The sequence below is a fragment of the Malurus melanocephalus genome, unplaced genomic scaffold (assembly GCF_030028575.1).
Source record: "Malurus melanocephalus ecotype Western Australia unplaced genomic scaffold, MMel_1.1 scaffold_177, whole genome shotgun sequence".
Classification (NCBI taxonomy): Eukaryota; Metazoa; Chordata; class Aves; order Passeriformes; family Maluridae; genus Malurus; species Malurus melanocephalus.
Genome location: NW_026623409.1, coordinates 693,048 through 720,741, shown reverse-complemented (window position 1 = coordinate 720,741; position 27,694 = coordinate 693,048). Strand labels below are relative to the sequence as shown.

The following is a 27,694-nucleotide window of genomic DNA, read 5'->3' as shown; positions in this document are numbered from 1 at the left end:
TTCTTTAAGCATGGCAAGTTCCTGAAAGATTTAGATCTTCATTTTCTGTCAGCTTGTAGTTATGTTTCTAGTGTATTTAAGTCCTGTTTGCTAATTACAGACAATTGTTTGTGTTTAAAATACACAGCAGAGCACGAGTCATCAGCAAACTGGGTCAGTTCTTCCCAGTRTTTCTGGAGTCAGCTGGGATCAAAGGGAGTGTGCCAGTGTCAAACCAAGGAACACTGCAGCCCAGGCTTTATTTCTTGTCTGCACAGCTTGGCTCGATGCTGATGGTTGTGTTGTCTCCCTCCAAGYAGAGCTCCCCACTGGAGGGAGGCTGGTGGGAGGCCACCAGCAGMTCCCAGTGAGACAGGCAGGAGCCTCCATGGCTCCACCCAGGGAATGCACTACACAGGCTTAGAGGGTCCTGGGGGTTGTTTCTGGCACTGGTTGATWGAGCAAAACTGATGTGAATGCTTCAAAGCAAAGGCTGCAACAAGGCTTGGTGAGTTTATTGTTTGCTTTAGTAAAGCCTTCTTCTCAAAGGTCATAGAGCTGGGGAGAGAGTTGCCAGTTCTGTAAACCACAGTTGCCAGGACTGAGAGTTGCCCGTTGTAAACCACTATCTTAGGCCTCAGGGTCCTTTTCTGTGCAGCCTTCAGCAGGTGCAGTCCTGCTACAGCAGAGAGGTGTATGAGCCTTCCCTCTTCCTTCAGCTTGACCYCCTGGCAACATGGCAGAGAGCAGGAAACTAGTGTGATCCTTGTCTTTGTATGCAGCCTGTCACAGACATAGCTGTGGTCACACCTGCTGTGAAACATTCTCTGTTCTCCTCTTGTTTCTAAAATGGGCTACGAAGTCATGCAGCCCTTCCTTTTGGCACACACAGAATGGTTGGGAATGTCTTGTAATATGCTGTCCATATGTGAACAGAGGTCTCACTGCAGTTTTTTATGCAGAGTATTTTTGTTTTGTAAAGTTAAATGATTGGCAAACTTTTTAAMATGAARGACAAGAAATGTGGGGCTTAGGCTSAGTGAAAAMGTCAAAGAACTGTTGTGTTAAGGTGTTGGTATGTAGATTATTTTTGGATTAGGCCTTCAAAATAGAGTAAAAGACTGACAGTCTCTGTTCTCAATTTATTCTGCGTGCATTATTGGAAAATTACAATATATGTTAAGATTTAAAGTTAAATACAAATCATTAGAGAGTAGCTTAAGATACTGGAGATAAGACATCAGCTGCTATTTGTAAAACTGATGCACACTTGTGTTACTTTTGATTTGAGCTAATGCTCAGAGTCATAAATTTTCAACTTGAATTTACAGTTTATTGAAGTGTAATATTCTTAAGCAGCTTGAGTTCCTAATTCATACAGTTGTATTATTCCAGATGCTCAGCTAAGGACAAATAAACGTATGATCTCAGTTTGTGTGTGTTTAAAATTAAAAGAAGCTTTGTAGAGTAGAGCTTGCTGAGAATGAGAGACTGTTTTTTCTGACTCACCAATGTTAATTCTAACCTAATTTTTATATTAAGAATGCTGGAGAAAAAAAAATAACAAAAGCTTCAGGTTCGCAATATTATATTATTTAAGTCGTGCTTGAATAGGCTTATACCTTTCTCTAGATACTGGTGGGTTCTGTACCAATCTCAGATTATTCTCTTTGAGACAATTATTTCAAGGTTTTGTATTGCTTAAGTCATTTTCTGAGAGCAATGAAATCTTAAACTTTGATTTGACAGTAACCAACATAATTTCTAAACTATGTTCTTTTATAGATGATATTCCTTTCAGATACCAGCATTTCTAAAGGAGTGCACATTCTCTGAGAATGTTTTCTTGTGCTCAGTCACTTGTTACTGTTGTTTACAGACATGCCACTAGGCAGCCMAATTTGTGCTTCTCTGGTGCAGATCGTACACTTCTTCTAAGTTCTGAAATGCTTGCCATGATGTAACTTCCTGTTTTTCTTCTATAATTTTTAATGCAGGCAGTCRTGGCCGACAAAGATTGATGTCCCCCAGGATCTGGAGGATGACCTTACAGCAACCCCTCTGTCCCACGCCACTGTTCCTCAGTCACCGGCTCGCACGGCTGAGAACGTTCTCAAYGGGCACAGGAGCAAGGCCCTTGGGGATTCAGCAAAGAAGGAAGAGATCCCTGAACTGGCGGGGCCGGCACTTTCAGCAGTTCCATCGGTGAGCTTAAAACCCACTACAAGTGGCAGAAAGTGCTTGTTCAGAGTAGAAGAAGATGAAGAGGAGGATGAGGAAGATAAAAAACCTATTTCTCTTTCTACTCAAGTTGTTCTGCGTCGTAAGCCTTCGGTTACAAATCGTCTTACTTCGAGAAAGAGYGCACCAGTCCTCAACCAGATTTTTGAGGAGGGCGAGTCAGATGATGAGTTTGACATGGATGAGAACTTGCCCCCAAAGCTCAGCAGGTTAAAGATGAATATCGCCTCGCCCAGCACAGTGCACAAACGCTACCACCGCAGGAAAAGCCAGGGACGGGGCTCCAGCTGCAGCAGCTCCGAAACCAGCGATGATGACTCGGAAAGCAGGAGGCGTCTGGACAAGGACAGCGGGTTTACTTACTCCTGGCACAGACGGGATAGTAGCGAAGGGCCACCTGGCAGCCAGGGAGATGGTGGTGGACAAAGCAAACCAAGCAATGGAAATGGAGGGGTGGACAAAACGAGCCCAGGTGATAACAGCAAAGGTGGGGGGAATCCCTCCGGTGGCTCTGGTGGGAGCACCAACACCACCTCGGGTTCYACTCGGAGGTGCGCTGGGTCTGGGAACTCAATGCAGCTGTCGTCCAGAARTGCAGGGGAACTGGTTGAAAGCCTGAAGCTAATGAGCCTTTGCCTAGGTTCACAGATTCACGGCAGCACGAAATACATTATTGATCCTCAAAACACTCTGTCCTTTTCCAGTGTAAAAGTACAGGAGAAATCAACGTGGAAAATGTGTATAAGCTCCAGCGGAAGTGCAAACCAGCCTTCATCATTGGGCAGCCTAAAATTTTTTTCCGACCAAATGTCAGACACAACAAACGAATTGGAACGGATAAATAAYAGGAACTTGAAAAACAATGTGCTACAACTACCTCTTTGTGAAAAGATGATATCTGTGAATATTCAGCGGAACCCAAAGGAGGGGCTGCTSTGTACCTCCAGTCAAACCAGTTGTTGTCATGTCATTTGACAATGGCCTGACTTAACAGCTCGATCTGCTTGACAGCGTCATTCTTCCTGGTCAGAGCTGTGCACACCTTGTCACGGACCCCCTTTTGTTGTCTTAAGATTTTTAAGTGGGCTTCGAGCAGTTATTTATTATACTTTAATTTTGTGTTTGCTTGATGGTATGACAATGCATGGTCTTTGCATGCTGCTAGCAGATATGTTTTTCTTTTTCAACAAAACAATATTTTATTGTGTAATTTTTACATTTATAATTTTACTATGGAAGATCTGGATTAAATAAAATTAAATATCTGGATCCTAATGTAAATGAAGCACTTAGAAGTTTCATGTTCTGCACTTAAACTAGAGAAAGAAGCTTTTGTTTGCTTGTGAAATGTTAATTCTTGTTCTGACCTTCTGTGAAAACTAAAATATGTGATATGTGGCATACTTCYATGTGTCTGAAACAGAACCAAAGCAATAATGTTTTGATGCTGAAAACTCTTCAGGGAGTTTTCAGATGTTCCAAGGCTTGTACAAAGCAAAGATGCACTGAAAATTAGTGATCTTGAAATATGATTTTAAACCCACACCTATTTGTCTTAAGCTATGATATGGATAAAGTTGTGGCTCAAAAATCAAACTGAAAAGATCTTGTTTTGCTAGTGGCAGTTTCCTTTAAAAAAAAAAAAAGGCAAGTAGATTTGTAAGGCAGCTTTCTCCCATAGAAATACGTTAATATTACAAGCAGACAATCTTTTTTAATGTAACAAAGGTAAATTATTAAGTCTACTTCTGAGTTTTTACATGCTAACTGAAAATAAAGTATTTGTATAAATTGCTTTTGTTAGCAGTATATCATGACACTTAGTATTTTAGGTTTTTACCTTGTAAACGCTCTACGCTGTTCTCCTCCCCTCTCCTCTCTGAGATTCCAGAAGGCAATAAGGGATGGAAAACCTTTAGGCAATTGGATTCACATTGAAATTATTGTCATTTACATTTTTATTATTATCATTCTTTTTAAGACTTAAAATACTGCTGTTCCCCACATGTGCACCACTTATTTTCTCTCAGTAATATGCTTTCTCATGAAGTCCATTTAAAGTAGCCTGTAGGAAAGTGTTTCTTTCACAGCTCAGCCTTCCTGTTGGGTTTCCCATTGCCATGGCAAGGTCTTGATTTAGATTATTTCTGTACAAAAGGATACTTTTGACCAGAGAATTAACTTTGTGGAATTTTATTATCTAGAATAAAATATATTGCAGATTCCTAGTTTTGGGAAGGGCAAGAATGTTTTATTTTTTCATGCTGTGCACTGGGTCTTCTAAGCAATGCTAGTGAAACTGGGGGTACTATGTAGCAGCACYCTGGGCAGACCCTGGGTGTCCCAGAGGAGTTTGACACTGCTGAGCATCTTGTAACACTTGCAGAACGGTCAATACAAAGCGTTTTGTGTGTTTTGTGTCYGCTGTGGAGGGAGCAGAGCACCAAAGAACGGCTGGGTCAGGATGGCCACAGCTCTCAACAGCTCTTGTTAGGCCTACAAGACTTCAGAGAGTCAAAGGTGCATGGGGTGTCCTTCCTGGCRAGCCGAGCCAGAGGTTCTGCTTCCAGAACAAGGCAAAGGATAMGTGTTTTGCTTCTTTAAGTTTTAATCTCTAGTTGCAGTTTAGYTAAAAGCTACAAGCGTAGATGTGTGGGTGAAGCCATAGAACATATTTGCTTGAAATTTTTGAGCAGGGATCTTACCAAGGGCCAGAAACGAGATGTGTGGTTCACAGACAGTGAGCGTAACATCCACATAGGAGACAAGTTTATAAAGGGCATTGGCAATAAACTTTATTTGTTGCAGCTTTTTTCCAAGTATTGTAAATACTCTTTCCTGATATGTACAGCCTTGGAATGGCACCTTTTAACTAACCCCGGGTGTATTTTGTTTCCAATGTTTTTATATACAACTGTATATATGGTGCTCACTTTAGAACAGCAGTGTTGACCATTTATGCTGCATAGGTGTATTATAGCCTTATAGTTGTGTGTGGCTGGTTGGACCTCTGGGTGTACAGATGTGTTAGTCTGAGTGCTGTCCTCTCCCCTCTGTTGATAGGTGAATGATTGTGCATGTGGTGTACGTCGTGTTATGTCGTCACGTAAAAAGAAGGGCGAGAATAACCACTACATTAAGATAATATTGGACCAAACTATTTAGAGCAAGTAAACAGTTTCTTGTACCCCTTAACGTGTCTTTAAGAGTTGCATATAGTTACAGTAGTGTATAAAGTAAATATTGTGGAAAAACAGTTAGTCTTGTATTTTTCTGTATGTGTGTATATAAAAATATATAAAAAATAATGTACCTCTAGCAACTTAATCTGTATTTAAGATGTGACAATCTTGACACAGAATTTTAAGAGTAGCAGTCTAAATAAGCAGAATTAATGAACAGAAGTATAAAAATTTCTCACCAAGAAAGAATCCATGTGTGTTAAGAGGGTACAGAAATATCAACTGATCTTATTGCTTCTGGCAATGTTTGGCTTTTTCATTGTATAAACATTCATGGTGTGCGACAGAAATGGAAAATCCAGTTAATAAAAGTGATATCCTGATTGATGCATAAGCGATGACTTGTATATGGCTATGGTTTGTTTCTCCTGGTGTTTGGTGTGTGAGGGCAGCACAGGCTCTCCGGGCCAGTCCCTGTGCTGCAGCAGCTGGGGCGAGAGAGGGGCTTTGCCATGCAACAGCCCAGCTTTGTGTGTGGATGGACATTAATTTCTGAACCTCAGTTCTTCTCTTGCATTGATCAGACTTACTCATTTGAGCTTAACAGTCGTATCAGTTGTCATCTGCTAAAAGAGTTCTTTGTCTCAAGACTGAGGTAGCTGTTCCTCAGGCAGGACTTCAGAAGGGATTCAATGGTTTAGTAAAGCTGGCACGCTGCTGCTCAGGGGGAGGATATGTACTACCCCTGTCGAGYTTAAACCCTCTTAGCAGCTCCAGAACACAGGGGCTCCTAAAGTCTCAGACAAAACATCTGCTGTGCGTGTGCCCATGTCAGGCAGATGAGTCTCATCTCAGCCATGTTTCCACTACAGTCCCAGCAGGGCAGGAACACCTTTCCCAGCCCTGATGTCTCTTGTGGGGGAAGGAAATTGCTTCAGTGCTCTCAGGCTGACCACATTAGCTGTGGTGATGGGTTGGATGCCAGATCTGCACAGTTACGGTCTAAATTCGTACTTTGTTCCTGTGAAGGCTGAAGTGAGTTGAAGTTTCAGCAGTATCGATTGAAGGTTTTTAACCCAAATCTAARCCAGTACCACTGTTTTTTACAACATAAAGTTGGTAATAGTAAAAATAGGGGAGGGCAGCTGTGGCAGCCCTCTTTGCCCCAGCAGCACACATGCCATGAGGTGCATGGGGCTGCCTGGGAGGGAGGGGCTTCTGGCCCCTCGGAGGTGTCTGTGGTGGCCTGGGGTTGGAGCAGATCAGCACAAGCTGTGCTGCAGGGATTTAATTGTTCTTGGAGCACCAAGTGAAACCAGCCAGGGAGGGTACAGACACAGGGATTGAGAGCAGGGAACAGGTTCTGTAGATGTATGCCATTAACAGATGTCTTGGTTTAGGCCAGGGCAGTTGGGCAGCTGGGACCTCGCCCCTGCTGAGAAGCTGCCCAGCTCTGGTCACTGCAAAACGGGTGGAGGCATAGCAGGAAAGGTGTGGCCAAGGAATTCACAGGGCTGGGGCTGGGGCTGGGGCTGAGACAGGAAAGGTGTAACAGATCKTGTAGTGCAAGGCCAAGCAACAACATCTCAGCAGCTGGTAGGTGCAAGTCAGATACTTTCCATGTCAGATCTTTTTTAAGGATTTTTTCATTAGCAAATAAAGGGACATCTCAATGCAGCTGGCTGGCAATGAACCGCGAACAGGGGCAAGCTGAAATGTCCCAAGCACGAGAGACAACCCAGCTATGCCATTAGCCTTCCCCATGGTTAAGTTGATGTGAATGAATCAGTACTGATCTGTTTGTCATTAATTCCAGATGATGAGTTCCTTTCAATAAACGGTGTTTGAGCAATAGCACCTTGACRTGACTGTACTTGGGAAAGTGTAGCAGTGACTCACAACATTGTTGAATTGCCAACTGGATGCAGCCAGCCAGGCTCCCTCACTGAAGTCACATCCATAYGGTGTTCTGAGGGACTGGATTGCCCTTCTTCTGAGCACTGTCTCTTAGCCTGGTTCCTCCCCGAACCACAGRCTCTGGCTCTTATTTTTTAAATTTTAATTGTAATTGTAAGATTACTCAGTTTGGCCTATCTGCTTGTATTACAAATGACACCGATTTCTGGAAGTCAAGAACCTTGTATTAGTGACAAAGTCTTATTACACAGGGGTAAAGAGAGATGACCTCTATTTTCCCATGTGGTGGAAGAATGATGTATGAAAATTGCAATTTAGGGCCTGAGAAACAGAGAGGTAGTACAGACTTCATTAGGCTCTCAGATGTGTCCTGTCAGATCTCCTCAGCAATTCAGTTCAGCAAGCCCTTGTGTAAATCTTCCTCTTTCCTCTCTCTCACTCCTCTCTCTTGAGAAATACAGAGCTGTGGAGGCCGGATGTGGTTTTCTCTCTGGGCCGCTGTGTGCCACATGCCCTCAGCCTGGTGTGACAGGCCCCTCTCGGCACTGGGACAGCCCTGGGTGCCAGTGTTTACAGAGGCCATCACTGTGCTTTAAATCAAGCACTGGGGTGCAGAGATCCCCCTCTCTCAGCACCAGGTTCCAGGGCTGGCACTGGGTCACCAGGCTCTGCTGTCAGCCCTGGCCTGACTGGCACTCACCCTCCAGCACGACAGTGTTCCTGAATAAAACACATGCTAGTAGTAGGCATTGTTCCCATGGGCAYTGCTTATATGAGTAAGGAAGTAAACTCAAATTTCTCTGAAAGAGATTCAAGATCATTTCCCTCAGGTCCAGGTAGGATAAAGTATTCGTAACTTCTTGCCCGCTTACAGAGGAACCTTTCCATATAATGAGTRTTTTTCTCTTCTCTTGTCCTCAGGTTCATGGGAGGTGCACAGTAGAGATCCTGAATCAGCAGATCCCTCTGGGCCGTGCAATTAGACCAATCAAGTTCATAATGTACCTGATGAGAGAACATTTGTATCACCAGCAAGTAATCTGTGAGTGTGCCCTTCTTAAAAGCAGCTTTCTTGGGTTGTTATTGTTGCCGCTGAGATGTGTAAAATCCAAGTCTTAACAGATATGGGCTACTCCCACACAGGCATCTTCCCAAACAYGATGCTTCCAGCCTTAGCCTTGGTTTTTCCCTGAAGCTTGAGACCAGAGATGAACTTGCGTTATTGCTTGGCCTCAGGCATGGGCAGAACTGCCACGCACTCGTGTCTGTCAGCCTGCACTCCTGGAGGGCCCAGAGCCGTGGCTGCCTAGAGGTGTGAGGCTCTCTCAGCTGGGTAAGGGACCCTGCCATGGACACTGGGAACAGACATTCCSATTCCATACCTTCTGAGTGCCAGCTACTGATAAATACCTTATTCTTTCTAATATTTTTCACCTGACAACTGATTTTGGTCAGTGAGTTTCATCCCTGGCACCCCATAATTTTTACAGGTGTACATACAGCAGAAAGGAAACAATACATTCAGGAGCACAGRCAGAAACATTTTTTTTCTCTCAAATTAGAAATGAAAATAGATGCCATCACAAATGTAAAAAAACCTCAAAAGACAAAACCCAATACCAAACAGTATGAAACAGAGCAACCCCTCSCCAGTGAAAGGACAAAGTGTTGCATAGAGAGGAAAAGGARCTAAATTTCAGTTCAGTAACAAAATACTACTTGGCACCATGAGGGAACRTTTCTCAGCAAGTTAGAGTGTGTGSTTTTAGGACAGAAACAGCTTCTGTCGTGACCATGCAGCATCTGTGATGCTAAAACAAGAGCTCTCCCAGTACTGGAACACTCGCTTTAGGTGGAGAATGCACCTAAGRACGGTATTATCCCTGTCTACAGATAAGGAAACTAAGCAGGAGTGAAGGGATTTGCCCAAGGCAAAGGCAACAGCCAACATTACTGATGTCACTGGGTACTTACACCTCACTAAAGATTGTCCTGTTGGTCCACAGAAAACAGAAGTGGACCCCACAAGGAAAACCACAAAGTCAGTTTTGCAGAAATCARCTTACCTTTTTCATATGATCACAGCTGACACACGACTTGATTTCTTTTCTAACCCATCTTAGAAAATTATTCCAGACACATTATTCCAGAGCTGCCATCAGCAAAACACACCACCTTCGTGCTCCTAAACCAGCACCAATCAGCAGACCAGCAGAAACCCTTCCAAATGGCTATGACAAGGTCACAGGAACACACTCCATCAGGAACCTATCCCATGGACTTCTCTTCTCTGGAATTGCTCACTCAAAAACCCTGACCAGGCAGTTAAAACCTGAACAAACAYGAGCTACTTTAGATCAAAGTGGGCAAGACTGCAAAGATGGCGAGTTTTCATGGAGAACATGCTGGTCCCCTCATAATAAAGCATTTGGTTTTGGGGTCTCTGCAGCTCTACAGGAACAGTGACATACTTCCCTCAAAGATCCTCAGGGCAGAGCTTGTAYAGCCACAGCCCTGTCACAGCTTCAGGAACAGGCTGTGAAAGCAGCAGCCCATGAGATACCCCTGAAATAGCAGCAGCGTGGGGGACTAACAGTGGGAGAAGCAAGGACAGAGCAGTTGTAGCACAGGTTAGCTCTCCTTCCCAGGGGAACAGTCATTTCTTACTGGGTCACACCTGCAGAGCCTGAGAAATCCTAATTTTCAGTTCCAGACAAAATACATTCTTTTGGCTTAGTTATATTATGTATATTATTGTGCTATGGGAGCCCCCTGGCAGAAATCTGAAATGTGCAAAGTAGGCAAACCTTAATTATAGCAGCAGCATATTTTTCCGAACAAAACTTCAAGCAAGTACCACATACAGTTATATCCACCAAAACTGAACATCACAGCAGCCAAAAATAAACTGTCTCAAAGTCACAGGAGCAAGCACTGTGAYTTCAGTCCTATTACTGTCAGAAAACAATGAAACATTAGGACAGCTACCTTTTTGTGAAACGCAAGGAAAAACAAATCAGATATTCACTACAAACACAAGTACTGGTGTATCGAGTTTAATTGATCTGTTACTGTTAGTTCATTTAACCAGAAGATCCATTCATACAATACTGCAGTTCAAAATCCAGGGGACTGATAACAATATGCAATGTAAAYTGAAAAATAAATATGTTTCATAAGTCATTGATCAGCGATCTGCTTCCTACTGATTTTTTTTTATCTAGCTCTTCAAAAAATTTTAGCTGGGACCTATTTAGAGAACTAGCAAACAGGAGTATATAATGCATACTCTTATAAATATTTATGTTCAACTACTTCTCAGATCACATGATGAAATGCATTGTTATTCCCTATGAAATGTATAATATACTTAAATTAATTTGCTGTGGACAAGTAGTAGCTAATAAGCAAATCTTTGAAATAATACAGGATTGATTAGCTATTGTAATAAAGGAAAAAAAAGAGGCAATAATCATATTGGGACAGTACACTGTGAATTAAATAATATGCTACTTTTTTTTTTTTCCTTTAGGAAAAAAATGTGCAGAATTTGCAGCTGAAAATTCTAGTTAGCTTCTGGATGCTTCCTCACAGGATCTGTTTTCMATCACTCAATGCACAGGGAGTCTGGCAGATTTCATCCAGACCTGGCATAAGCCGGAGTGCTTTATTTGGTATTAACTTTGCAAACAATTGCATATGACAAAGAGCTGGRGAAAACAGAACTTTTTACAGTGTCAAGCAAAGATTATTTACCAAGTTTCACATAAGCAGGTGCCACCTACTCAGTAGGTGGTGGGGGGTGCCCGCTGAGCGCCACACATGACCAYGAGCCTGGCTCTGCCTCACATGTGACCGCCTTAGTCATCCTCATTCCTCCGTGTTTACTCCTTCAGGGACTCGGCCGCCAGCTTCATTTGCTGCCAGAGGAGAGAAGAACACAGAGAGATGCTGAGTACAGCGGCAGCAGGAGGAATTACACAAAGCAGCTAGAGAGCACAAAACAGGACACTCCGGAATCCAACCGAGTAATAAAACCACACCAARAAAAGAGCTTGAGCATTTAAAACTAGAAAAACACAAGTCCGTCATGCCTGATTTTTACAAAAGACACAGTTTTAACAGAGGCATTAGTTTTGCCCATCAAAACACTCATCAAATGGCAATGCAATATGTATGTTAATTAATTATTTTTGTGATGAATAATGTCTTACATGAAAGCAATTTAGCCTTAAATATTTAGGCTTTTACGCTGATCTCAAAAGGTCAATGAACTACTGACAARCTGCTGACCCCTTTTCCCACTGCAATAATCTGTTAACTGTTACTCAGTATTTCTTTTGTTGTTGAACTGAATAAAATCATCCTGTGATGTAAGGAGAAGGTAGCAGACTGCCACAGTGATAGGTGTTATTGCCAATCCTGCTGATAACCAGTGTTTTCCTTATCTTAGCATGTCACCAGAGAGATCTCCATGTGAAACCAGGATAACAATCCCAGGTGTCAAAAATATCTGCTAAGAGAGAACAGCCACTATGTGAGGCTTCTTGTTAAAGAGGATTTTCATAACACAGAACTTACAGAGGCAACAAGAAAGAGTTTAAACTGTGCCAAAGGCATTTCTCACACATCACCTGGGGGTTGTAAGCCAAGGGCCTTGCAATRTCTGGAAGGCAGGAACCACCCTGATAAACCAAGAAATAGTCACAGTAACTTAAGCCCCTGAAGAAAAAAGACAGAGACAACAGTCCCATGAAGGAAACAAGGAGACCATTCCAAAGGACACCGTGAGGAGCAGAGGCAAGGAGATGCCCAGMACTGCAGGAATTCACTGCTGGTGCCCAGCATCACTGGCTCCTTGGAAGCAATTTGGCAGACAAGGAAAGGAAAAGACTGGACGTGAAAAAAATGTGAGTGATCATATAAAGAAACAATTTATGCAGCTTTCAACTCCTAAGCAGCTGTGTGAGTTCTGTATCATTTCCCCCAGTGGAGGATGGACGTGTGTTACTGAGCTGAAGTTCTCTCTTTTATATTTGTATTCGATTTCATAGAAATGGCCCATGACATATGAGCTATTAGAAAGAGAAGTAGCTAATAATGCTATAAAAAATTGGAAAAGACAAAGCTGCAAAAAAAGTGTACACTGTCATTCAGTTTCTATTCCACAATATGCCATAGAAAGATGTCAGATGCTTTAACACAACACCTTCTACCTTTGCTGCTGGTCTGGGCCTGAACCCATTCCAAAACACTGCTCTGCACAATAAACCACACCTACAACAACTTTTCTTTACCATTTGTATCTGTATCTCTATGCCATCTATAAGTGAAGTAAAATTAGTTTGTGATACAAATATTTATGTGCTTCTCCATAGCAACAGTACAGGGGAAAAAAAACATAGCTAAAGGCTGGAACACAGATTCCTCTTCTACATCCTGATTCACTTATTTAAATAAATGTCTGAATAAAACTACAGCATCTTTAATTAAAGTGACTTCTGCTACTACTGCAAAAACAGAAAAGACACAGAACACACCAACTTCAGTTCCCTATTCATCATATTCAAAACTAATTCTCCTATTTTAGAATGATTTTCTTATATTCTGTTTGTGCAATTATATGGGGATTGATGAGGAATGCAGAAAACTGGAAAGGTATTTTTATTCTCTGATCTCTGCAGGGCTTGCCAAAGTTTGGAAAAAACCCAAGCACATGACTGCTAATGATGACTAAATGTAATCTGTCCAAAAACTCTGTACAAGCTGGACCACTCTCATTTATTTTTTAAGGCACTCCTAATTTTAACTGAGCTAATCTTAAACTAGGATTCTCTCGTGCTGGCARTCTTATGCTATCATATTTAAAATACATGATACAAACAAACAAATATCCCAGCTTCTTGAGTGGGCCAGTGAGTAGAAAAACCTCTTAAAATAGCTCCACATGCTGCCATGGCACACAAGGCCTGGGCAAAACCAGTCCAAATTCAGTCACTCGCATATTTCAGGAAATGAATCATAAGCCACGTGAGAACCCCAAGAGCTGTGTATTTCATTTCTTCTTTGTGGTTTCTAATACCAAAATGTATTTGGGCATCACCTGGCAGCATCAGGGTCCCCTAAGAGCTATCACTTGGGTGTGGTGGCACCTCTAAACAGAGAAATTCTTTGCCAAGTTCAGGCCGAAGAATTTTTAAATTTTGTTATCCTTTGCTGTGAAAGTAAGTGTTCCATTTCAATGGGAAGATATTTCTCTAAGACAAAATATGGGAAAGGGAGTTTATTTTTTAGTTTTTATTGCTAAGAAAGGGAACTGATTAGGTACTTTGTAAAATCACCTTCCCCCTGATGGCCCCAACAGGTTCATGACAAACCTGTGAGATTGAGTTAACCACTCTTCCACCAAAAAGACATTTCTTTGTAAGCTTTAAGTAATATTTAAAAAATATAGAAAACAAGGTATTAAACCCTTCTTTATGTATTTGTCAAACCTACTAGATACAGGACTACAAACACTGAGCTGAGGGATGTTAAAAGCCTCTGTAAACTAATCAGAGGCACACCTCAGAAATGAGTTGGCTCAAGAAGCCATTCTCCATTTATTGTCCTCTCAGAGTTAGTAGTGAAAGGTTTATACTTGATGCTCTGTTTTATGCAGTGCCCTTAGCAACAGCAGCCTATGCATGCAATACATGAGAGAGACATGTTTAAACTAGTATCAGTTTATTTTAATGGMGCTATAGTGATGTTTATTCTAAAATTCTGCTGTTAGGAAATGCTCTAAATATTTATCTACTGTAAATCAATAGATTTGCTATTTTCATTTTATTAAGTTTAAATTTGTTTGTAAAGCACATATAATATGAGAGTACTTCCAGGAGAAATAGCAAACCCCCTTCAATGTGGTCTACAAATAGACATTACCAATTACTTAGATTTCCCTACATTTCAACATTAAATTTTCTGAAAGGACTTTATTAAAACATAACAGATACTTTCACAGCACAAACAGAGCTGCATACTAAGCACGGAAATCAGGCTACTTCCTTTGTGGGCTCACTCACAACCAGAAACACCAACTTCAGTGTACAGGGTATGGCTGTGGTAGCCCTCCAGTTAGAGGATCTATGGAAGCCTAAACACATGATTTAGTGCTGCCAACAATACCAAAGTACAAAATTAAATAGCTAAAATCATGAAATAACAGAAATACRCAGCAACACCAGACCTCAACTACAGCAAAACCCAAGGAGCTGCCAAGGGATTTTGCTGTAGCAGTGCCAGGGCTTGGTTCAAGCCCCAGCCGCACTGGAAATGCAGGATGTTTCCACGTGGCATGAGGATCGTGGCCCAGCTTGTTTTCCAAGCCCTGTGCCCAGCATCAGGGCTGAGGAGCTGCTCTGCCCTTGCTCAGCACAGCAGGGCTGCTTTGGGCCAGGACTCTGCGTGTCCCACACGTGGCTTCCTTCTGCCCCTGGGCTGAGAGGCGGCAGGCGCCCCTCACATCCCCACCTCACCAATCCATCTGTGACCTTCCTCCTGCACCAGGGGATGACAGAATAACCCAGCATTCTTGCTGTCCCAGTGCTGGCTTCACACACTCTCACAACCTAATCAAACACTCTCACCTTTATGTTTCTGTGGGACAGCCAACATTTAACAGGCGTTAACAGTCTTTGCCTGTTTAAGGTTGATTTATTGCCCTTGCTGAGKTCTGTGTCGTATTCTTACAACACTATCGTTTTCCAGTTGTGCTCAGCCCTGCTAAACCAGCCTCTACCTACTCTTAATTTCACCACTGTGTGTATTAATGCCAACTAACAATTCAACCACAACCTGAGGAAAATTATTTTAAAAATAGAAAGCATATAAAAGTGAAACCCAAAGAAACCAGGATCTAATGACTCACTGGTCTGGTGCTTTTCCATAGGTATAATCAACATACACATAAGTTTGTTCATATAGAGAACAGACATGTAAACAGCCTATATTAAACATAAGAAGGCATGAAGGCAGATGCTTTTTAACAGCAATTCCATCTTCTGGTTTTCCTACACACACCATGTAGGACAGCTCATGAGCTGTTAAAAAGAGTAGTGTTATATTGCATGTTTTCTACTTCCTAAAATTAATTATAATATGAAAACATGACAGACATAATATTRAATTCTTCTTTCTGTGTCCAATCAYAACAAAAGTAGCTTCTTGGCTCTTGAGCAGTTTCAAGAGCTGTATCAGCTTAATCTGTRAGTACCAACCAGTTATAGCAGAGACAAATTAACACCCACTTCAAAACTCAGTAAGCCTCTTCCACATGTAGTATTTTATTCTGTGTAAAGGTCTAAAAGCTTATTTAAGGAGATTTGTTCTCACTGATTATAATGGTGCAAAGTTATGGTTACTTCATATCCAGAATCACAAACCTTCCCTCTAAGTTTTCCTCTATGGCACTGAACACTGCAGGGAACGGTGCTTAAGGACTCTGGTCTTGGGGTTACTTTTAAGCTGCAGTTCTGACTGACCAGTTTTTCAGCAATCTGTTTCCTCAGCTGGAGATGGTAATTGATGCTGCTTGACAGTAGCAATAACCAGTCCCTGTACCAGTACAGTCCTGTTTATAAATCCCAGGACCACACAGCCACAATATAACAMAGAATGCTTATTTTCAGTTAAGTCATCCAGCACAACCCTTCAGTCTTCTTGAAAGCTATTGATTTCCAGAACACAGATTCTCCTCTACTTCAGCAGTATCATAAAATACTTCTAGGAACAATTTCCCAACTTCCTTGCTTCCCAAAGCCTAGACCAATGGCCCTGTAATGCTGCAATCCAGTGAAAACAACCCCCTACAAAAGGAAAGCCACACGTGAGCAATAAACGGTCAAATGCAGATTTTTGATAAGGAAATAAGAAGGATTTTAAACTGAAGATAAGAAACAAAAGCTGAGTTGTCACTCTCTCAAGGACTGTAAGCAATTACAGTAAATTAACTTTTTGAGGACTGAAAATTTACTAATCTCCTTACTTCTAGGTTGCACCTGAAAGATTTTATCTGGTTTTGGGCCCTCCAGTATAAGGACACTGATCAACTCCGCCAAGCCTCACTATGGAATCTAAGATGGGCAGGAAAGTGATGCACATGCCCTGACACACCTGCCAGTGTCTACAAGGAGGTCAGCAAGAAGATGAAATCAGGGTCTTGGCCAGGATGCACAGCCAGGGAACAAGAAATGAAGTAGTCATCAAAAAATAAACCAGAAAGTCCCAACATTTCACTACAAGGGTCACTAAGCACTGCAGCAGGGGCCCAGGGAGGTTTTGTAGTCTCTCTCCCCAAAAGACCCCACAGGAAAAAACCTCCCACAGCCCGTGGGGTCTGAATTTGGTGCTGATCCTACTCTGAGCAGGAAGCAGGACTACTGACCTTCCRAGGTCCCTCCCAGGTTGAGAGATTTTTATAGTTGCTTCTACAGGAATTGTGATAGGAAGTTTGCCACAGACCCACACTGGGGATCTGCTACAAGAAATAGAAAGTAATGGCAAAGAGCAAAAAAAWAATTCTTTCCTTTCTTGTATGCTTAATTCAAGATAGAATAACAAGTACAAAGCCAGTGTTAATGAAACAATAGGTTTGCAAAATTAGTAAGTGCAGAGTCAGGAAAACGTGCAGAATCACGTAATTTGTGCCTTGGAGTATTGTGCCTGATTAATAGTGCTGTGAGCAATAGCAGACAAAGCAAMCCCATTTGTAGTACATTTTTTTCCYRAGATTTCTTTTCTGATCTACTTCAGATTGTATCTGATTTAAATTGCAAAGTATTAATTAATACTCATTACAATATTCTTACAGTATTAGTCACCCTTTGCTGAACCTTATTTTAGTTCAGTAGACAGTACAAAAAGGAAGAATAGTGGAAGTCACATAAGACAGTCTAATAGTATTTTCTTCCAAAGTATAACATGCATTGTGTCCCTCAAAATATGTAGATTATTTTTGTCCTTGTGTAGCTTGTATTTTGTAATTTTTTCTCGCCACAGCTGCCCATGTAGTTACCAAGTGACAGATAAATTCACAGTGTTAAACAACATGTCTGCATGCCTGATGAGGAGTGTGTGCYGAAGCCGTCCTTGCAGGATGCCAGTCCAGCCCAGGGGATGCTCTCCCCTTTAGCTCATGCAATTACCTYTCTCCCAATCAGCAGCTGGTCAATAAATTTTGGAGTGAGAAACTATTGACTGGCTATGAAAGCAATGATGCAAAAATGACCAATGTGACATGACCTTGGTGACATCTCAAAGTGGAGGGATGGTCAGTGCAGTTTCACACACATTTCTGTAATTCACACATTAATTTTGTACCCTGGGTCCAATGGACATCACTATAGTTTAAGGAGCAGTGGGTCCCTAGGTTAATAGTACATCAACAATGCTCTAATGGTTTCAGGGTGAGCTATTATACCATTTATTTTCTCAGGGGTTCTGGAGGATGTTAATTACCAGCTTGCAATTACTAGCTAAAATCAAGAGAAAATGAGTAAAGCAAACTACTCTACCTCTCTTAAGTTAACAAGCTTATTCACTAAGCAGGGTGCCCCCTAGCAGGCACATATCCTTTGGAAGAGAAATACCCTCCACTCTGAAAATTTAACTGGCCTTCTGGACACAAATTCCTAATATGCGGATATGGCTGACACTGAAGCTTAACTGCAGACATAGCTGTGTTAGCTTTACACCAACTGTAACCTCCTTCCCTGGAGATGCTCAAAGGCCATCTGGACACCATCCTGAGCAATGTGCTCTGGGGGTCCCTGCTTGAGCAGGGAGGTTGGGCCAGCTGACCTCCAGAGGTCCCTTCCAACCTGACCCGTTCTGTGTTTCTGTGACAGCAGTAACAGCCCAGCTAACAGCCCGGCTGCTGAGCATGCACCAGTTCACCCCTTAAGCTCACATGCCTTGCACTCATTCTGCCTCATGACTGAGGAGGCACAGMTGAGAAGCAGCCAAACAACCTCTGAAACAACACCAGAAGTGGTGGTAAAGGCTTGAAGGCGGTTGGTGACACTGCAGGGGGACAGTGACAATCCTTCCTTCTCACACTGCTTGACTGGCCAAGGGCTGGGGTGATGCAAAAAAGACAGAGCTCACTCCAGCTTCTGGAGAAGATACGTTGTCAGAGTAACAAACAAAGCTATGTGAGCTCTGTGCTTCCATTTTCTCCAGCTTAAGGCCAGAAGGAACCTGCTGGGTTACAGACACAAACCTCCCTCGAGTGCATAAAGCCACTCACAGAGTTTTAGCCGGGGGAGACCACACAGCGTCTATTCTGGCAGTGCACAGGCCAAAACCCGCACAGCTTTTGCCAACATCCTTTAGCAAATCCACTGTACAAAAGGCAAGAGACTAGTTTAAACTATTTAATGCCACAAAAAGAACAGAGGAAAARCTCAAAGAGAATGAATGTGTCTCCTTGTAATCTGTGCAACAGCAGGGAACAGGTTGTGTGAAAAACAGAGATGGTCTCTCAAAATGAATTATGCCCAACCCTCTGAAGAAAAAAATAAAAATTCCACTACTTTTTGGGCACAAATTTGGTCATCCCTGGAACCCAGGCACACAAATCCTAACAACTAAACACCCAAAGCACTAGTGTCCTACCCACCCACTGCTCTGTTAGTGGACACAAAGGCATGCCTAGCCTCAGCACAAGCTCAGCTCATCTCAGTTTGAACTTGGGCTCACATTTCTCTCCAAATTTGTTAATTTGTGGAGTCATATCGAGCCCAACTTGGTTTCAAATAAAACAAGTTACAAGATAAAAAGATTACTCCTCTACGCAGTAAATTCATAGGGCAATTGAGACTGGACTCCAGATACTAAACTAAAAATCCAACTTCAGGCGCTACTTTTGGAAATTACCATCTCTGACATAAAACTGACATAAATAAGCAGACAAATGTGCAGGGGGCATGGTTGTCCTCTGTCCTGCTACCATACAGGTAGCCACAATGATGCAAGAACAAAATTCCCATCTCTTTATGGCAGGCAAGAAACCTCAGCCTCACAAACACATCAGAAAATACCAGAGAAATCAAATGTCTGAAAAATGTAAGTAGAAAATATTATAGTGTATCTGAAATGAAAGCTACATGTTGAGAAATCAGACTTCCACACTGGGCAGGCACATAGGAAAARCAACCACTGTTGTGAAAGGAGGTCTTTTTTAAGAAGGAATTTGCCTCTTCTTTTTGTACCAGCATGAAAAGTTTAATTCTAAAGTAACTGTTACCACAGTATTAAAAAAAATAATAATTTAATGCAGTAAAGTAGAAAAGTCTAGTCAATGTTCAGATTATTTGGTGAAGAACTGTTCTCAATTCTACTCAATATTTTATTAGGCAAGGAGTCCACAGMAGCAATGAAGGGACCTGCCAGGCCATCTTACTACTTTTCCTTCACTGAGAGGCTCTCCTGACCCAAGCACTCGTTATTACAACACAATTTTGAGTGATATTTTAATTCTTGCTTTCTCTTAAAAGACAAGATCTCTTCTACTTCCTGTGAGGGCTCTGCTATTGCCTGTATACAGCCTAGTGAAAAATAATCAACATAGAGTTCATAAACAATTGATAGTTACAGTAATTTTATAGATATTCTGAAGCAATCAACCCTATGAATTTTAAAGTGTATCAGATGTCTCCTTAAATACTTTCAAAATGGCAGTGGCACCACTGCCACAATTTCTTCCTTTACCAAAGACACCTGTGACAAGGCRAATTCCCTTCTGCCAAGTTCCCAACTCTTGGGTAGACTATGCACCCATGGGAAGAGATTTATTGTTTTCCCTTAAACACTGGGTCAAATATAAGTATCAATTGATTACAGGCTATTGACTTGCCCTTAAATCTATATTTAAGTCGATACATGACTGATCAGATAAAGTCAGTTACTCAAATTAGTTATGGTRGATTTATGGCTTGATCTGGCTCTGGAAGTTCTTGAATTAAGCACAGGCAGAGGATGGGGAAATACATGTTATTCCTGCTTTTCACTCTATCCTAGACATCTGTGTATTGCCACTTTGGAGGCTTTGGTACCCCTACACAGATATATACACGTACACAAAGGGCACATAACAGCTTATTAAATGTGCCATTTGCATTGAAGAGGCACGACTGGACACAAAGCATTACTCTTAGGGTACTACAAAAGACTGCCTAATAAGCAGATAGGAGAGTAAAAGGTTGGTTTGGTAATTTAAACCTGAATTTCTTCAAAATGAGTAAAGCTAGAACAGCTGACATAGTCCTAAATTATAGGTATGGCAACATTTATAAATTTATAACATTTATAAATTGCTCTTCTAAGCCTGCTGCAATTTTTAACAACCTAGCAAAGGGTAATGGCCTGGTTTCCATGAAGGCAATAGCAATGTTCTCATTTACTTCAGTGAAACCAGACTTTCTCTTTATACGATTCCTATATCACGAGTGAACAAAATGCTTTTTCCCTTTTTCCAACACATTARTAGGAAGAAAACTTCTTTGCTGTAGGCTGCTTGCCATCTTTGTTTTGGAGTGATGTAGTGCTCAACTGGTGAAGCTCCTGTCCTTCTGTTGGCTTGTTCACTAGAAAAACAAAGTACCCCTGGGGTTGCATCAATGTGCTGCTGCACCCATGGATACTGCTGTGCCTGGAGTGCTCTTTCTCTGCAGCCCCTGTTCAGAGCTACCTGCACTRTATCAGAGACCCTCACAAAATTCTGTGCCTTTCTGCCTCTAATACCATCAGCAATTTCTTTCCAAAATTTTATGAAAGTCTTTTGTAATGAAGAGCAAATTGAAGCTATATAAGAGCTACTATTTTCAGTCTGAAGAGGTATGGTATTTTAAGCAGCTCTGTAATATGAAGACAAACAAGCACCACTATATATGATGAGTATTAGCATTTACTTTGTTTCTGAGATCTGCTTTAGTCTCTTTGAACACCCTATGCTATATAACTGAGAAACTCCAGAAAATGATTTGAGGATGAGGTTTAAATTGAAAAAAATAGATGAATTATTTCTGACTATTTAATTTTATTATTTTCATGGCTTGACAACCCTATAATCCCAGTTTCTGTTAATTTAAATTTTGTGCAATACAATACATAAAGGCAGAATACAGGTATTACATAAAATACATCTACATTTTAAAGAATTTATTTTAAGAACATTGCAGCTTTTATGTCTAGAACTTCATATTAAAATTGTTACCTTCAAAACAAAAATAATTAAATTATTWAAAAATGGGCATGTATATTGCAATTATTCTTTTGTCAACATGAATTTTGTGTCTATGCAGCCTTTCCATGCACAGAGTAAGTCCTTTTTTATATGCCTTGGTAACACTTCTTATTTTTTCTGCTTTTTAATTTCCTTATAGTGTTTTCCCTTTATTAAAGCATTTTACTCCCTTTCCTTATTTATTCCTTGCAGACTCCCTGCTCTCTGTTCTACTGTCCTGGTTGTAACCTCTCTCTTATATTTTCACTTTAATCCCTTCAWAATGAGAAATCTTTCCCTTCTGCCTCTAAATTCACAGGTGGGTAAGGGTCAGGGCTGCTGGCAGAAAAACTGCCAAGAAGACTGGCCCTGGAGGCTGGCAGCTTCCCAATTGGAAAAGAGAGCCACCCTCCCACTCCCATCATCCAGCTCTGCCTTTCAGGAGTGGTGGGAACCAAAGGAAGGACAAAGTACTGCTAGCACACCCTGCTTTGGRGCTCTGCTCTGTCGGGATAAAGCCTGACAATAAATTGAATCCTAGAAATAAATGTGTGGAAGAGATCCATGCAGCTCCAGTCCAGCTGTTGTTCCAGACTGACCTCCTTCTTTTGCTTCAATGGAAATTAGAGCTAATGGTGCCAGCTTCAGCATGCACTGAGGGATTAACTATTGTGATTCATGTTAAATTGCCACACTAATTTAATTCTATCAGACCTCAAGGCTTGGCTTTGGAATGTTTGTTATAMATTGCAAAGTGCTTTTACTGGATACCATGGCACCATCACACTCCTGTTCCTCAACTTCAATCTATCACAACAAATGTATTATCTAGCATGCAACCACAAACATCTAAAATAATTTCTCTTTGACATATTAGCTGTAGCACATAAAAAAAACGGTCCGATTGCTACAGAAACACTGTACAACATTACCATTTGTGAGAAAATATGTTGTCTTGTAAATTTTATAGTAAGACCTTTATAAAATAGGTTGTTACATCTGTCAAACCAATCATATTTTAACAAACATGCCAGTAAGTGCTGTGAAAAGACTCTAAATAAATGCTGAAGACATCATATGATTTTGCATCAGTAAAATGAGTCAATATTATCCAGTGAGTCACCTAGCTAATTCRCTGTAAATTTATATGATGGTATAAGATGGAAGGTGAACACACATTTCCACAGAYCCTTCAGGGCAAATCAAATATGCAAGCTAGGACAGGACAAAATATTGCAAAATATTAACAAGCTGCAGAAATCCATTTTCTGCACTTTGTGCTTGATAATATGTCAGTGCTCACATGCTCCTGCTTCCTTCTTGGCACAGCAAAGTCAGAAAGTAAAGACTGAAAATTCCACACACCATTACAGGACCAACAGAACTGCAAAAACCACAGTCATTAGTTATATCCTTTTCTCAAATAATAACAATTCACAACCACAGCAAAAGATTTCAACAAACTAAAGCAAATATCTCTTACATATTAAAATGAAAGCACATAATTTCCCGTTAATAGAAAATTACAGTAATTATTAGTGATGYAAGGAAATACAGCAAAGGGTATGGTTTACAGTAAGCCAGAGTAAGAATGCACCTACAAAGGAACTGAATAGCACCCAAACACCCAGTTCTCTTTCTCTCTCTCTACTTCTATACTGCATGCATCTATCTATCTATCTATCTATCTATCTATCTATCTATCTAAAAAAGAAAGAAAACACATTCATAAAGAAGACTTTAACAATGCTTGTATTTAAAAGAGCATTATCCACTATATTAATGAGAGGCTGTTAAGTTTTTGGTTTACATGTGTTGGTTTTTTGGTTTCTGTTACCCTGAAAACTCTCCTCCTGATGCCTTTGTCATTTGTAACTGTGAAGTCTGGGAACTGGACAATATTGCTACCATAATGTTATAGGGAATTCACACTTCAGTTCAGCAAAGGAGTTTTGCAGYAGGCAGTATATACTAAAGACTAATTAGCATTGAGCACTAATTTAAAGTATGTATTATATATATTACTTGGTATGAATATCATATAAATAACCTTCAAGTAATTATATTAGAATTTTGCAATCTTATTAACTTCTGATCAAAGAGACATATCCCATTGAAATTGCCATCWGCTGAACTTGCTTCTTGACTTTGTTTCATCTTTCTGTGACATGGGAATAATCACCAATACTATTGGGAAAAGAAATATAAATAACACCTTAAATAAGTTTTCTCTCTTTTGAAATCGGCAGGGGTTTGACTAAAAAGAAGAAAAGAGGTTTTTGTCCTGTGTTGGTGAATGGCTGAATCTCCTTTCATGATTTTCTGCTGATCAGTGGAAAAATAGGAAAGAAAAAACACCTCAGAATTACTAAGGTCCGTATAAATGCTCTTTTATTAGATGCTTATGCAACAAACTGGAAGCTTCACAGCAGCATTGAAAATAATCTCATTTGTGAAGAAGATATGAAAATTCTTCCTATTGATTAGATAAGCTTAATACTATTTGATACAGCAAGTAAGCAACTGCTCCCATTAATTGTTGCTCTGAAGTTTTAATTGTTTACTACACTTTCATATACTTCACATGGAAACGACAGGACTGATCACTCCCAGAGAAGAAGTAACTGGATAAACTAATTAATGGTTTGGTCTGGTAATTTCAACATTCACCATGTTAAAAACAAGTAAAAGAAGCCCTGGGTGTGTCACACCTGCAGAAGAAAGGTGTTTTCTTGCTACATGCAAGTCTAATTTAGCCACTTAAAAGTTTCTCAACCTGGCAGATCAGTTAAATCCTGTATTTACTCAACAGTACTTCCACCAGCCCAAATCCATCTGTCTTTCATTTCATTAGAAAATTTCCTCACTACTGGTTACCAAATGTTAGCTAAAATGTGGTAARAACAGACCTTTCCATCTCCCCAAGGAAGAAAATGACAGACTGAAAAATTTCATAGCATTTCTCAAGTCAGAAACAGGAAGCTTCAAAAGTCACAATAACCTTACATATTTAGCGGATTTATTACTCTTTTATATATAAAAGTAATCTTACCTTTTGAAAAAATCCACCAGTTCAAGAAGATGCTAATAACAACCCCCATCCCCTTTCACAACAACAGACCTCCCTTTAAGCTATTCAATTTATTTCAAACTATTCATACACAGAACTTTTCTTCAAAAAATATCCAGCAATGCCTGCTGTGTTTTGGGCAGTCCTRCTCTTCCAACAGCATGGGAAACTGTCCTTAAACATCTAAGGCTGTGTTTCTGCCCAAACTTTTTCAAYCCTTTTTTCTTCCTAGGTAACCAAAAGCAACACACAAAGCAGAATTKTACAAAGGTTTTGAAACTTGCATGTGCAAGCAGAAGGTGACCTGTACCTGCAGCACAGACACCCAAAAAGACCTCTGGGGCAGGAACTTAACACTCGTGCATTTTTATAGAGCTAAGGCAACAGAAGTCCTAATGTGTTTAAACCCTCTCAAATGCTACAATTAAATAAACRTTTCAGTATAAATAGTTGCCTAACACACAGTTCTTCTGTCTCAGACTCTAACCTGAATATTAATAATCTGGGTTTGGTGACCCATTCTGGAAGACATACTATATCCTACATGAAGAATACCAAAATAATTACAAAAACTTTTAAAATCCTGCAACTTTTTCCTATTTCTTTCCTATKCAATGCTATGGTGTCACCATGCCTGCACATGTCTGCTAAACCTTCAAAGTATTTTCACTGCATTGAAATTTAAACTTTTAACACATCTTTGAAGGAACTCTGATTGATCACATCCATGAAAGTTCAATCAACCTGTCTGGACAACATTAGAACAATATTGCTCAAAATGGAAGGAACCTTAAAAATTGCCTAGTTCCAACCCCCTGCCATGGGCAGGGACAGCCCTTACTAGACCAGGTTGCTCAGGGCCCCATCCAACCTGGCCTTTACTTCCAGGGATGGGGCATCCACAATTTCTCTAGGCAATCTGTTCCAGTGCCTCACCACCCTCACAGTAAAGAGTTTCTTCCTAATATATCTAATATATTAGGAATCCAAACCTACCCTCTTTCAGTTTGAAACTATTACCTCTCGTCCTATCACTACATGCCCATRTAAACAGCCTCTCTCCATTTTTCCTGTAGGCTCCCTTCAGGTACCGGAAGGCCACAACTAGATTATCCAGACCTTTTCATTTTCCAGGATGAAAACAGCACTTGCTGTGGTATCAAAAACTGGTTTTCATCTTTGCAAAGAAAAGTTGCTTTATCATGCTGAACATCATTGTTGCTTTTTCCTGGGGTCTTAGAGTTGTTGGCTTTTTCCTTCTCTTTTGTTTTCCTCCCCTAAAAAGAGATAATTACTCACCTCTCCATCCTTTCTGCTCAACTGCCCCACTGATTTATTCCAGAGTTTTATCTGGGAGATGGCCCATTCTGGCTTCTATTTTTCTTTCATAATAAGCCAATACCCTACCAAACACTGTTGGGAAAACACYAAAAACCAATTTCTGGTCCAACAAGACATGTTTTGAGTGCGCCCTCCTCTGCTCTGAGAGACCGAGGAAAGGTCACAGAACTGCAGCAGACTTGTGAATTGAGATGTGCACTACTGCAGTATATATTGCTCTGGGACAGCTTTTGCTCCAAGACAACAAGGAGATAGTACAGACCATGGCTCACTTCTCTACACACAATCCCACACTCTTCTGACTTTTGGAAATTTTGTAATTTATTCCATATGAAACAAAAATCAAGACAGTGGGGGGAAAAAAAACCCTTGGTGTATGAATGATACTACTATCATCTGAGGAAACATGAAAAGAAAAAGATTCTCCTAAGAAAAGAAGGTAATCAGACAGAAAAATCATAGATTGCCCACATAGCCCTACAACGACTCAAAAACTAAAGCACTCTCAAACAAAAAAAAAGTCAGCAAAGCCTGTAAATGAGGAAGAAAAGCCAACCAACCAATACAAAATCAAACAGGGCAACTAAATGAATAAAGTTCAGATTCTGCAAATGCTTCCCAAAAAAGCCAAACTTGCTGTTTTCAGTATATTTCAGAGGATACATGGCCATAAGTAGTGCACATTGATCWTATTACTGGGTGAATAGCCTTGCAAACTAGAGGCACGATTGCTCTGAAATGATAGCTGAAGTTTCACTTACTGTAGAAAGAAAGGAAAAAGAAAGAAAAATAGTATTACAGTACTTTAACTCATAAAATGTTTTATTTGATTCTAGTCCTGCTTTTCCATTTAATTTCCATTTATTTTACTATCAATTTAAAATAAATAAAGCTTTAAAAAATATCTGTCTAAATTTAGTCCTTTTGGTAGATATTTTCCTCCTGGCTTCTCTAATCCGTTTTATATGAACTGGCATCTTAAAAAGCATACTTTAGTATGCAGAGCCTAACAGCACCATTGAAACTTCCTGACAGCCTGCTTCTCAGAAGCAAAAAAAGACATTATCTCCCCAAAAGACCTGCTCTAAACAGTGTTCTTTTTTGCACATGAGCTACCTGTCACCYCATGCCCTGTTATTTGCTATTCAGAGAGCAGCACATCAAAGAGATTCAATCCTGAGAGCACATAGAGGAAAACTTACTCTTTTGGTTAAGAACACAGCTATTTATATAATGGTGTGTTGCTTTCTATGTACTTAAATGAGTTTGGTTTCTATGAAAATTCCCTCTGAATATTGGAGACTTCAGTCTCCTATTAAATAAACACAGAGCAGCAACATAATATTGCTTCTGTAACAGAGCAACACCAAGACTGATACAGATGCAATGATGTATATATGCCTGTCTATAGAAAGCTGCAGTATGTGCTCCATGACGGCAGAAAAGTTCCCAGCAGAATGTTATACTAAGCTGACAAAAATGTAGAATGTCAGTCAGTTTAATATTTATTTCAAGAAGAGAAGGTTAAAGCAACTCCATTGTTGAATGCTTGTTAAATTACCTCAGAATACATTTTAGTACTTTATTGTCTGTTGAACATATAACATTCAATATCCTGCTCCCTGTATAAATAATAAAAAAATGTTATTTTCAGCTTGTCAAAAGAAATATTTCAGTTTTTACAGATAGTGTGTAATG

At 40.5% G+C, this 27,694-nt stretch overlaps 2 protein-coding genes across 3 annotated transcripts in view; one reads left to right on the top strand and one right to left on the bottom strand.

Annotated features, from left to right (window-relative positions):
- Positions 1 to 3,599, top strand: part of SNRK (SNF related kinase) — a 37,636-nt gene extending 34,037 nt beyond the window's left edge. For both annotated transcript variants that reach the window (XM_057372686.1, XM_057372688.1), the window contains exon 7: positions 1,977 to 3,599. In XM_057372686.1, coding sequence (XP_057228669.1) covers positions 1,977 to 3,195 — 1,219 coding nt within the window. In that variant the 3' untranslated portion in view covers positions 3,196 to 3,599. The remainder of the gene's footprint in view (positions 1 to 1,976) is intronic.
- A 6,743-nt stretch (positions 3,600 to 10,342) lies between these two features.
- The window catches only part of ANO10 (anoctamin 10), a 118,218-nt gene continuing 100,866 nt past the window's right edge, over positions 10,343 to 27,694 (bottom strand). Inside the window, exon 12 of the mRNA XM_057372689.1 lies at positions 10,343 to 11,239. Coding sequence (XP_057228672.1) covers positions 11,204 to 11,239 — 36 coding nt within the window. The 3' untranslated portion in view covers positions 10,343 to 11,203. The remainder of the gene's footprint in view (positions 11,240 to 27,694) is intronic.